General features: G+C 33.3%; 1 protein-coding gene across 1 annotated transcript in view; it reads right to left on the bottom strand.

The window, feature by feature from the left end:
- fcho1 (FCH and mu domain containing endocytic adaptor 1) overlaps positions 1-12,667 on the bottom strand; it is a 62,449-nt gene that overhangs the window by 1,897 nt on the left and 47,885 nt on the right. Inside the window, exons 24-26 of the mRNA XM_083888440.1 lie at positions 10,750-10,946; positions 10,010-10,074; positions 6,853-7,020 (exon numbers count right to left, since the gene is read on the bottom strand). Coding sequence (XP_083744566.1) covers positions 6,853-7,020; positions 10,010-10,074; positions 10,750-10,946 — 430 coding nt within the window. The remainder of the gene's footprint in view (positions 1-6,852; positions 7,021-10,009; positions 10,075-10,749; positions 10,947-12,667) is intronic.

Below are 12,667 nucleotides of genomic sequence, written 5' to 3'. Positions count from 1 at the left end.
CAAAATTTAACTAAAAGGTCAAAGGTTAGTATGTCCACCAAAATTTGACAAAAAAGTCATAGGTTAGTATGTGGTCCAAAATTTGACAAAAAAGTCATAGTATAGTATGTCGTCCAAAATTTGACAAAAAAGTCATACTATACTATGTCGTCCAAAATTTGACCAAAAAGTCATAGTATAGTATGTCGTCCAAAATTTGACCAAAAAATCATACTATACTATGTCCTCCAAAATTTGACAAAAAAGTCATACTATAGTATGTCGTCCAAAATTTGACAAAAAAGTCATACTATACTATGTCGTCCAAAATTTGACAAAAAAGTCATACTATACTGTCGTCCAAAATTTGACAAAAAAGTCATACTATACTATGTCGTCCAAAATTTGACCAAAAAGTCATACTATAGTATGTCGTCCAAAATTTGACAAAAAAGTCATACTATACTATGTCGTCCAAAATTTGACAAAAAAGTCATACTATAGTATGTCGTCCAAAATTTGACAAAAAAGTCATACTATAGTATGTCGTCCAAAATTTGACAAAAAAGTCATACTATACTATGTCGTCCAAAATTTGACAAAAAAGTCATACTATACTATGTCGTCCAAAATTTAACTAAAAGGTCAAAGGTTAGTATGTCGACCAAAATTTGACAAAAAAGTCATAGGTTAGTATGTGGTCCAAAATTTTACGAAAAAGTCATACTTTAATATGTCGACCAAAATTTGACAAAAAAGTCATAGGTTAGTATGTGGTCCAAAATTTTACGAAAAAGTCATACTTTAATATGTCGACTAAAATTTGACAAAAAAGTCATACTTTACTGTCGTCCAAAATTTGACCAAAAAGTCATACTATACTATGTCGTCCAAAATTTGACCAAAAAGTCATACTATACTATGTCGTCCAAAATTTGACAAAAAAGTCATACTATACTATGTCGTCCAAAATTTAACTAAAAGGTCAAAGGTTAGTATATCCACCAAAATTTGACAAAAAAGTCATAGGTTAGTATGTGGTCCAAAATTTTACGAAAAAGTCATACTTTAATATGTCGACCAAAATTTGACAAAAAAAGTCATACTTTAATATGTCGACCAAAATTTAACAAAAAGTCATAGGTTAGTATGTCGTCCAAAACTTGACAAAAAAGTCATACTTTAATGTCGTCCAAAATTTGACAAAAAGTCAAACTATACTATGTCGTCCAAAATTTGACAAAAAAGTCATACTATAGTATGTCGTCCAAAATTTGACAAAAAAGTCATACTATACTATGTCGTCCAAAATTTGACCAAAAAGTCATACTATACTATGTCGTCCAAAATTTGACAAAAAAGTCATACTATACTATGTCGTCCAAAATTTGACAAAAAAGTCATACTATACTATGTCGTCCAAAATTTAACTAAAAGGTCAAAGGTTAGTATGTCCACCAAAATTTGACAAAAAAGTCATAGGTTAGTATGTGGTCCAAAATTTTACAAACAAGTCATACTTTAATATGTCGACCAAAATTTAACAAAAAGTCATAGGTTAGTATGTCGTCCAAAACTTGACAAAAAAGTCATACTTTAATGTCGTCTAAAATTTGACAAAAAAGTCATAGTATAGTATGTCGTCCAAAATTTGACAAAAAAGTCATAGTATAGTATGTCGTCCAAAATTTGACAAAAAAGTCATACTATACTATGTCGTCCAAAATTTGACAAAAAAGTCATAGTATAGTATGTCGTCCAAAATTTGACAAAAAAATCATACTATACTATGTCGTCCAAAATTTGACAAAAAAGTCATACTATAGTATGTCGTCCAAAATTTGACAAAAAAGTCATACTATACTATGTCGTCCAAAATTTGACCAAAAAGTCATACAAAAGTATGTCGTCCAAAATTTGACATAAAAGTCATACTATACTATGTCGTCCAAAATTTGACAAAAAAGTCATACTATAGTATGTCGTCCAAAATTTGACCAAAAAGTCATACTATACTATGTCGTCCAAAATTTGACAAAAAAGTCATACTATACTATTTCGTCCAAAATTTGACAAAAAAGTCATACTATACTATGTCGTCCAAAATTTAACTAAAAGGTCAAAGGTTAGTATATCCACCAAAATTTGACATAAAAGTCAAACTATACTATGTCGTCCAAAATTTGACAAAAAAGTCATAGTATAGTATGTCGTCCAAAATTTGACAAAAAAGTCATACTATACTATGTCGTCCAAAATTTGACCAAAAAGTCATACTATACTATGTCGTCCAAAATTTGACAAAAAAGTCATACTATACTATGTCGTCCAAAATTTGACAAAAAAGTCATACCATACTATGTCGTCCAAAATTTAACTAAAAGGTCAAAGGTTAGTATGTCCACCAAAATTTGACAAAAAAGTCATAGGTTAGTATGTGGTCCAAAATTTTACAAAAAAGTCATACTTTAATGTCGACCAAAATTTAACAAAAAGTCATAGGTTACTATGTCGTCCAAAACTTGACAAAAAAGTCATACTTTAATGTCGTCTAAAATTTGACAAAAAAGTCATAGTATAGTATGTCGTCCAAAATTTGACAAAAAAGTCATAGTATAGTATGTCGTCCAAAATTTGACAAAAAAGTCATACTATACTATGTCGTCCAAAATTTGACCAAAAAGTCATAGTATAGTATGTCGTCCAAAATTTGACCAAAAAGTCATAGTATAGTATGTCGTCCAAAATTTGACAAAAAAATCATACTATACTATGTCGTCCAAAATTTGACAAAAAAGTCATACTATAGTATGTCGTCCAAAATTTGACCAAAAAGTCATACTATACTATGTCGTCCAAAATTTGACCAAAAAGTCATACTATACTATGTCGTCCAAAATTTGACAAAAAAGTCATAGTATAGTATGTCGTCCAAAATTTGACAAAAAAGTCATACTATACTGTCATCCAAAATTTGACAAAAAAGTCATACTATAGTATGTCGTCCAAAATTTGACCAAAAAGTCATACTATACTATGTCGTCCAAAATTTGACAAAAAAGTCATACTATACTATGTCGTCCAAAATTTGACAAAAAAGTCATACTATACTATGTCGTCCAAAATTTAACTAAAAGGTCAAAGGTTAGTATATCCACCAAAATTTGACAAAAAAGTCATAGGTTAGTATGTGGTCCAAAATTTTACGAAAAAGTCGTACTCTAATGTCGACCAAAATTTGACAAAAAAAGTCATACTTTAATATGTCGACCGAAATTTAACAAAAAGTCATAGGTTAGTATGTCGTCCAAAACTTGACAAAAAAGTCATACTTTAATGTCGTCCAAAATTTGACAAAAAAGTCATACTATACTATGTCGTCCAAAATTTGACAAAAAAGTTATAGTATAGTATGTCGTCCAAAATTTGACAAAAAAGTCATACTATACTGTCATCCAAAATTTGACCAAAAAGTCATACTATACTATGTCGTCCAAAATTTGACCAAAAAGTCATACTATACTGTCGTCCAAAATTTGACAAAAAAGTCATAGTATAGTATGTCGTCCAAAATTTGACAAAAAAATCATACTATACTATGTCGTCCAAAATTTGACAAAAAAGTCATACTATACTATGTCGTCCAAAATTTGACAAAAAAGTCATAGTATAGTATGTCGTCCAAAATTTGACAAAAAAATCATACTATACTATGTCGTCCAAAATTTGACAAAAAAGTCATACTATACTATGTCGTCCAAAATTTGACAAAAAAGTCATACTATACTATGTCGTCCAAAATTTAACTAAAAGGTCTAAGGTTAGTATATCCACCAAAATTTGACAAAAAAGTCATAGGTTAGTATGTGGTCCAAAATTTTACGAAAAAGTCATACTTTAATGTCAACCAAAATTTGACAAAAAAAGTCATACTTTAATATGTCGACGAAAATTTAACAAAAAGTCATAGGTTAGTATGTCGTCCAAAACTTGACAAAAAAGTCATACTTTGTCGTCCAAAATTTGACAAAAAAGTCATACTATACTATGTCGTCCAAAATTTGACAAAAAAGTCATAGTATAGTATGTCGTCCAAAATATGACAAAAAAGTCATACTATACTATGTCATCCAAAATTTGACAAAAAAGTCATACTATACTATGTCGTCCAAAATTTGACCAAAAAGTCATACTATACTATGACGTCCAAAATTTGACAAAAAAGTCATAGTTTAGTATGTCGTCCAAAATTTGACAAAAAAAATCATACTATACTATGTCGTCCAAAATTTGACAAAAAAGTCATACTATACTATGTCGTCCAAAATTTGACAAAAAAGTCATAGTATAGTATGTCGTCCAAAATTTGACAAAAAAGTCATACTATACTATGTCGTCCAAAATTTAACTAAAAGGTCAAAGGTTAGTATATCCACCAAAATTTGACAAAAAAGTCATAGGTTAGTATGTGGTCCAAAATTTTACGAAAAAGTCATACTTTAATGTCGACCAAAATTTGACAAAAAAAGTCATACTTTAATATGTCGACCAAAATTTAACAAAAAGTCATAGGTTAGTATGTCGTCCAAAATTTGACAAAAAAGTCATACTTTAATGTCGTCCAAAATTTGACAAAAAAGTCATACTATACTATGTCGTCCAAAATTTGACAAAAAAGTCATAGTATAGTATGTCGTCCAAAATTTGACAAAAAAGTCATACTATACTATGTCGTCCAAAATTTGACCAAAAAGTCATACTATACTATGTCGTCCAAAATTTGACAAAAAAGTCATAGTATAGTATGTCGTCCAAAATTTGACAAAAAAAATCATACTATACTATGTCGTCCAAAATTTGACAAAAAAGTCATACTATACTATGTCGTCCAAAATTTGACAAAAAAGTCATACTATACTATGTCGTCCAAAATTTGACAAAAAAGTCATACTATACTATGTCGTCCAAAATTTAACTAAAAGGTCAAAGGTTAGTATATCCACCAAAATTTGACAAAAAAGTCATAGGTTAGTATGTGGTCCAAAATTTTACGAAAAAGTCATACTTTAATGTCGACCAAAATTTGACAAAAAAAGTCATACTTTAATATGTCGACCAAAATTTAACAAAAAGTCATAGGTTAGTATGTGGTCCAAAATTTTACGAAAAAGTCATACTTTAATGTCGACCAAAATTTGACAAAAAAAGTCATACTTTAATATGTCGACCAAAATTTAACAAAAAGTCATAGGTTAGTATGTCGTCCAAAACTTGACAAAAAAGTCATACTTTAATGTCGTCCAAAATTTGACAAAAAAAGTCATACTATACTATGTCGTCCAAAATTTGACAAAATTCATAGTATAGTATGTCGTCCAAAATTTGACAAAAAAGTCATACTATACTATGTCATCCAAAATTTGACAAAAAAGTCATACTATACTATGTCGTCCAAAATTTGACCAAAAAGTCATACTATACTATGTCGTCCAAAATTTGACAAAAAAGTCATAGTATAGTATGTCGTCCAAAATTTGACAAAAAAATCATACTATACTATGTCGTCCAAAATTTGACAAAAAAGTCATACTATACTATGTCGTCCAAAATTTGACCAAAAAGTCATACTATAGTATGTCGTCCAAAATTTGACAAAAAAGTCATACTATACTATGTCGTCCAAAATTTAACTAAAAGGTCAAAGGTTAGTATGTCCACCAAAATTTGACAAAAAAGTCATAGGTTAGTATGTGGTCCAAAATTTTACGAAAAAGTCATACTTTAATATGTCGACCAAAATTTGACAAAAAAAGTCATACTTTAATATGTCGACCAAAATTTAACAAAAAGTCATAGGTTAGTATGTCGTCCAAAACTTGACAAAAAAGTCATACTTTAATGTCGTCCAAAATTTGACAAAAAAGTCATAGTATAGTATGTCGTCCAAAATTTGACCAAGAAAATCATACAATACTATGTCGTCCAAAATTTGACAAAAAAGTTATACTATAGTATGTCCCCAAAATTTGACAAAAAAGTCATACTATACTATGTCGTCCAAAATTTGACAAAAAAGTCATTCTATACTATGTCGTCCAAAATTTGACAAAAAAGTCATAGTATAGTATGTCGTCCAAAATTTGACAAAAAAGTCATAGTGTACTATGTCGTCCAAAATTTGACAAAAAAATCATACTATACTATGTCGTCCAAAATTTGACAAAAAAGTCATACTATAGTATGTCGTCCAAAATTTGACAAAAAAGTCATACTATACTATGTCGTCCAAAATTTGACCAAAAAGTCATAGGTTAGTATGTGGTCCAAAATTTTACGAAAAAGTCATACTTTAATATGTCGACCAAAATTTGACAAAAAAAGTCATACTTTAATATGTCGACCAAAATTTAACAAAAAAAGTCATACTTAAATATGTCGACCAAAATTTAACAAAAAAAGTCATACTTTAATATGCCGACCCAAATTTGACAAAAAGTCATACTTTACTATGTCGTCCAAAATTTGACCAAAAAGTCATAGGTTAGTATGTGGTCCAAAATTTTACGAAAAAGTCATACTTTAATATGTCGACCAAAATTTGACAAAAAAAGTCATACTTTAATATATCGACCAAAATTTAACAAAAAAAGTCATACTTAAATATGTCGTCTAAAATTTAACAAAAAAGTCATGGGTTAGTAAGTCGTCCAAAATTTGACAAAAAAGTCATACTTTAGTATGTCGTCCAAAATTTGACAAAAAAGTCATAGGTTAGTATGTCGTCCAAAATTTCAGAAAAAAGTAATAGGTTTATAAACATGTGTACAAACATATCTATATATAGTTGTACATATAAAATAAAAAGGTTTTCACCTGTGGCAAATCTCTTCTTGATGAGCGACATGCGGTAGCGGCTGCCCACCAGCTCCACATCCATGCCCGACAGCGAGGCCCCGGAGCCCACGAACTGGACAGCCAGGCTGGGTGCAGGGCCGCGGGGAACCTCCAGGCACTGCCAGCTGGCACAGAGCGTCCCTGAGCCTGGGACACAGCAGACAGGCAGAGACACAGTTTCACGGAGAGGAGACACACTCTGATTCACAGCAGCAATAGTGAAGACACAAACGCAGTGGCTGAGAAAGTTGTTCAGATCATTGCTACGTCTTTACAGTCAGTCAGCTCATTTCATAGTGAAGAGCTGGATTACTTTATGAAAAAAACTGCATGGTCTTTAAAGGGATGGTTCAGGTTTTTTCAAAGCATGGTTGTTTGACATCGACACATTTTCAACATTCAGTACATTCACACGGTTTAATCCAGCTATAGTCCTACTAAGACAGGCAAAATCGATTTTTTTGGCCATGAATTTCTGCCTCTGTAACCGGTGCCGTTTCTCTCTATAAGCTAGTGCATATTGAAGCAGTTTCCTGTTGACCTGAAACACAAACGGCGAATGGCGAGTGGGATTGTGCTGTGGGTCTGTATGTTTCGAACCTGCTGTACAGTACTGCACTATACGTCGTCTCCTTCTTCTTCCGGGTCAAAGACCGGGGAGACATTTACGCTGCATGTGCAGAACACAAAGTCTGACTGCAGGAGTAATCGGACTATGAATTCTATTATCAAGATATGTTAGTCCAGCTAAGACTAGCTCGATTTCAGTCAAACTAACGTGTTCATATGACATTAAGAAAACCGAATCAATTGTCTTAGTCTGACTAATATCAGACTCTTAACATAATATGTTAAGAGTCTGAGATTCATCATCTCAGACAACTACCGTGTGTGTCCTGCTCTCTTTCAGCCGCGGAATAATCCATCTATGTGTTGTTTTTGTGACGATGAAGTCTGCTAACACGTTAGCATAAAGATCGCTAGCTTAAAATGCTAACAGTCCACACACAGCCGTCTCTGTGCTTTCGCTGTCCCTGTCCGTGAAGAAGCTGCTCAGCCACAGCTGACTTATTGTCCTGTTCTCTTTGCTTTCCTTTGTCAAACAAAGCTTTGATGATGACTGCTTTGATGATAATCACGCTTTAATTTCGCACTGCACACACACACTGCACACATAAGCTGGACATTCGACACACTCTCTCTCTCTCCCTCTCCCTGTCTCTCTCTCTCTCCCCGTATAATTAGCCATGTGTATTCTCCGTGATCGTCAGCTGATTGGCTGAAAAAACAACAAAAGCTCTGGAATGTGAGATCTTCACACCCAAACTAGGAGCGATTCACAGCGATAAAACAACCTTAATTCAAACACAAAGTTTATGGTTTTAAGACCCACAATACTGTGATTTGAAGCATGTAGTGGCTTCTTCAAAACTTCAACTTGTGTAATTTTGAAAAAAACGAAAATCCCTAATTTTGGAAAAAAAAAACGTTTTCCTGTTTTTCTCGTTTTGCGCTCGGCCGACTTGTTGCCATTTTGTCCGTGGCGGGTCACATATGTGTAAATGAACTGACTGATATTTTCCTGAAGCAGCGTGGGACACAGACACTCGGTGATAACATGGCTGCCAGCAGGAACAGAAGGAAAACAAGACTTAAAGCTCAGCTGATGAAACCTACATCTACAAAAATCTTTGTAAACCCCTCACTATCTCACACCAAATTAGCATTTTTAAGTTCACAGAGACACAGGAGCTGCTGGTCCACAGCTGACTCAGTTTGTACGTTTGTGTCACTTAGGAAAGTCAATAGAAAGGACTTCAAACACCAAACTAACAAACACATTTGACATTTAAAGATGGAAGCAGCAGTGGTGATGAAGTGTGATGTAAAATCAATGATTTTCTCTATGGCATTTGGTGCAGAGAGTGAGCAGTTTACTACCTTCAGTTTACAGTTGTAAGAGGCTGTAAGAGGCTGTACGAGGCTGTCTAACAGTGAGAAAAAGCTGTGAACATAATTCGTAGACTTGAGACAGTGGAGATTTTATTACACAAGCCTTTTGTTGATGTGTTTTTCTTTCCGTCTCTGCTGGCAGCCATGTAATAAACAACTCATTCTAAGGTAATGAAAACGTGACATTTCATGACTTTGGGTGATAATAAATTCAGGAAAAGATCATTTAAACATTGTATTCAATTTCTTGTTAATAGATGCGACCTAAATCACACACATTGTTCCTTTCATGAACAGGAGGTTATTGCGTATTGTGGCACAGCTCGCGCTGCCTCTGTTTTAGTTTACAAGATGTCCAGTCAAAATATATTACTCCACTAAACATCGCCGGATATTATTCATTATGTGAAGCTTTTATACATTTAATACAACGTAAAGAAAAGTGTTTTCTGGAAGGACTGGGAGGAAACACTGTGACCTCTCACTGCTCTCACTGATCCAGCTGAAAGCCGGAACATCCTATCCATCACTGACAGCTATGAATAGTTCCTTTCTTTGTTCTCCGTATCTTCACACCAAGGTAATAATTACGTCATTAAATGACAAATGAAAAGAAGAAATGTGGGCGCCTGGTTAATGGAGGCACAGGTGAGCTCAAATTGGATTTAATTTTAGACTTTTCTCTTCCTAAATTCGAGCCATAAAACTCTTCTACGACATGTCGTCTTCTATCTGTGACCCATGAGCAGCAGTTAACCTGACACATAATAAAAAGAGGGATATTTCATGCTCGTCGTTTTTATCCGTGCAGTGTTCAGGCTGAGGAGAGCAGCTGCTGCTGATGTGTAAGTACTAATGTCGTAGTGAAAACGTAATGACACATCTCCACATTCCAGTTTTTTCTTTAAAAAACAGTCATGGATCTGAAGAGCTGACTTAATCTACTTATTCATAATCACTAATTTCCACATTTGTCTGACACCACTCGACGAGAAGTCAAATATGAGGATGAGACGACTGCTGAAGACAGACAGAAGTCAAGCACTTGTGTACATTTTTATCTACTTTTTTTTTTTTTTTTTTTTTTTATCAAACCAACACTTCATCATTCTGTATGTTCTTTCATTAACGAAACAGGAAAAAGTGACACTGGTACAAACTGAAGCAGATGCAGAGCTCTGACCTTTGCTGTGATTGGTTGGGGAGAGGTTGGGGAGTTTCCACAGCAGCCGTCTTTCTTCAGCATTCCTGTCAGGAAAAACAAAAACAGTGAGTGAGGCCTGAACTGTTTTCTCCTGTTTATCAATTATACTCATCCACATTTCATTTGGTCAGGACCAGTGGAAAATGATGTCAACGACAGCTGTCGTTACTGACTGATATTAAAACAACAAACAGTAATGATGGAGAAACTCTTACTTTGAACTTTCTGTCACCTTACTTCACTATTAGTCAGCACATATGAAAACAACAGTTATTCAGCTTTTATTCATATTTATTATTCATGTATAATTTATTACTCATTACATTTCCCTTGTTTGTTTTTACTTTTGCACCACTGTAGAGAAAAATACTATCACTACAACTACAACTTTAGATACTACTACTTCTCCAAATAACTGCTTGAAATGTGCAAAAATGTTTGATTTCTATATACAGAAGAATACATGAAAATAAAAAAACTCACCCATGTCTGACTTACTCCTTCCTCGCTCTGTCATTTAGTTTGATTTGTTAATCATTAGTTTTGTGTCCAATGACCTTTTAAAAAGTCCAAAATCACACGTCCTCACTCTCTCTTTTCTCTACTTGCACATTATGATACAAGTACCCGACAATAATCCTCTTGATTACACATCAAGTGAACACTCAGTCACAGACAGTAACAGCGTTATTGTCCCACCCCACATCATTATTGCTCACCAGGAGGCGGGCGGCTGGCACTGCAGGTCAGTGGAGTTGTGGTCTAGCGGCAGCAGCACCTGGACAGCGTTGAGTTGGGTGGAGGGAGCAGTGGCGGGGCAGCAGTGATAATCCAGAGACACTCGGGTCACCGTGCCGCTTCTCTGACACTCAGCTGATAACAGGAGAGGAGCCCGACCCGGATCCTGGGAGGACACCTGAGGGAGATTCAGATATAAGAAAAAAAAAATGAAGTTGTGGTAGGTTTCGTGTTCAGGTTATACACTGCCTGGCCTGAAAACAAAACCACATGCACACAGTCAGCCGACTACCTGAATACAAGGTTTTTAAGGCAAATTCAAAGATGACAATGACAGAATTCATCTGTTTGACAAAAATGTCATACTTTACTATGTCGTCCAAAATTTGACAAAAAAGTCATATTATAGTATGCCGTCCAAAATTTGACAAAAAAGTCATACTATAGTATGTCGTCCAAAATTTGACAAAAATGTCATACTATACTCTGTTGTCCAAAATTTGACAAAAAAGTCATACTAAAGTATGTCGTCCAAAATTTGACAAAAATGTCATACTATACTCTGTTGTCCAAAATTTGACAAAAAAGTCATACTAAAGTATGTCGTCCAAAATTTTACAAAAATGTCATACTATACTATGTTGTCCAAAATTTGACAAAAAAGTCATACTATAGTATGTCGTCCAAAATTTGACAAAAATGTCATACTATACTATGTTGTCCAAAATTTGACAAAAAAGTCATAGTATAGTATGTCGTCCAAAATTTGACAAAAATGTCATACTATAGTATGTCGTCCAAAATTTGACAAAAATGTCATACTATAGTATGTCGTCCAAAATTTGACAAAAATGTCATACTATAGTATGTCGTCCAAAATTTGACAAAAATGTCATACTATAGTATGTCGTCCAAAATTTGACAAAAATGTCATACTATAGTATGTCGTCCAAAATTTGACAAAAATGTCATACTATACTCTGTTGTCCAAAATTTGACAAAAAAGTCATACTATAGTACGTCGTCCAAAATTTGACAAAAAAGTCATACTAAAGTATGTCGTCCAAAATTTGACAAAAAAGTCATACTATAGTATGTCGTCCAAAATTTGACAAAAAAGTCATACTATAGTATGTCGTCCAAAATTTGACAAAAATGTCATACTATAGTATGTCGTCCAAAATTTGACAAAAAAGTCATACTATACTATGTCGTCCAAAATTTGACAAAAAAGTCATACTATAGTATGTCGTCCAAAATTTGCCAAAAATGTCATACTATAGTATGTTGTTCAAAATTTGACAAAAATGTCATACTATAGTATGTCGTCCAAAATTTGACAAAAAAGTCATACTATACTATGTCGTCCAAAATTTGACAAAAAAGTCATACTAAAGTATGTCGTCCAAAATTTGACAAAAAAGTCATACTATACTATGTCGTCCAAAATTTAACTAAAAGGTCAAAGGTTAGTATGTCGACCAAAATTTGACAAAAAAGTCGTAGGTTAGTATGTGTTCCAAAATTTGACAAAAAAGTCATACTTAAATATGTCGTCCAAAATTTGACAAAAAAGTCATAGGTTAGTATTTCGTCCAAAATTTAATAAAAAAGTCATAGGTTAGTAGGTCGTCCAAAATTTTACAAACAAGTCATAAGTTAGTATGTCGTTCAGAATTTGACAAAAAAGTCATACTTTAGTATGTCGTCCAAAATTTGACAAAAAAGTCATAGGTTAGTATGTCTTTCAGAATTCACCTGAATACAAGGTTTTTAAGGCAAATTCAAAGATGACAATGACAGAATTCATCTGTATTAAATTATGAAAGAAAGGTTAATTTCATTTTAACATATGGATTGGCTGCCACAGAGTCCAGACCTTCATCCAACTGAGAATCT

The sequence above is a fragment of the Microchirus variegatus genome, assembly GCF_963457635.1.
Source record: "Microchirus variegatus genome assembly, chromosome: 4".
Lineage (NCBI taxonomy): Eukaryota > Metazoa > Chordata > Actinopteri > Pleuronectiformes > Soleidae > Microchirus > Microchirus variegatus.
Note: the sequence above shows the minus strand (reverse complement) of the source record. Positions and strands in the feature narration are given on the sequence as shown.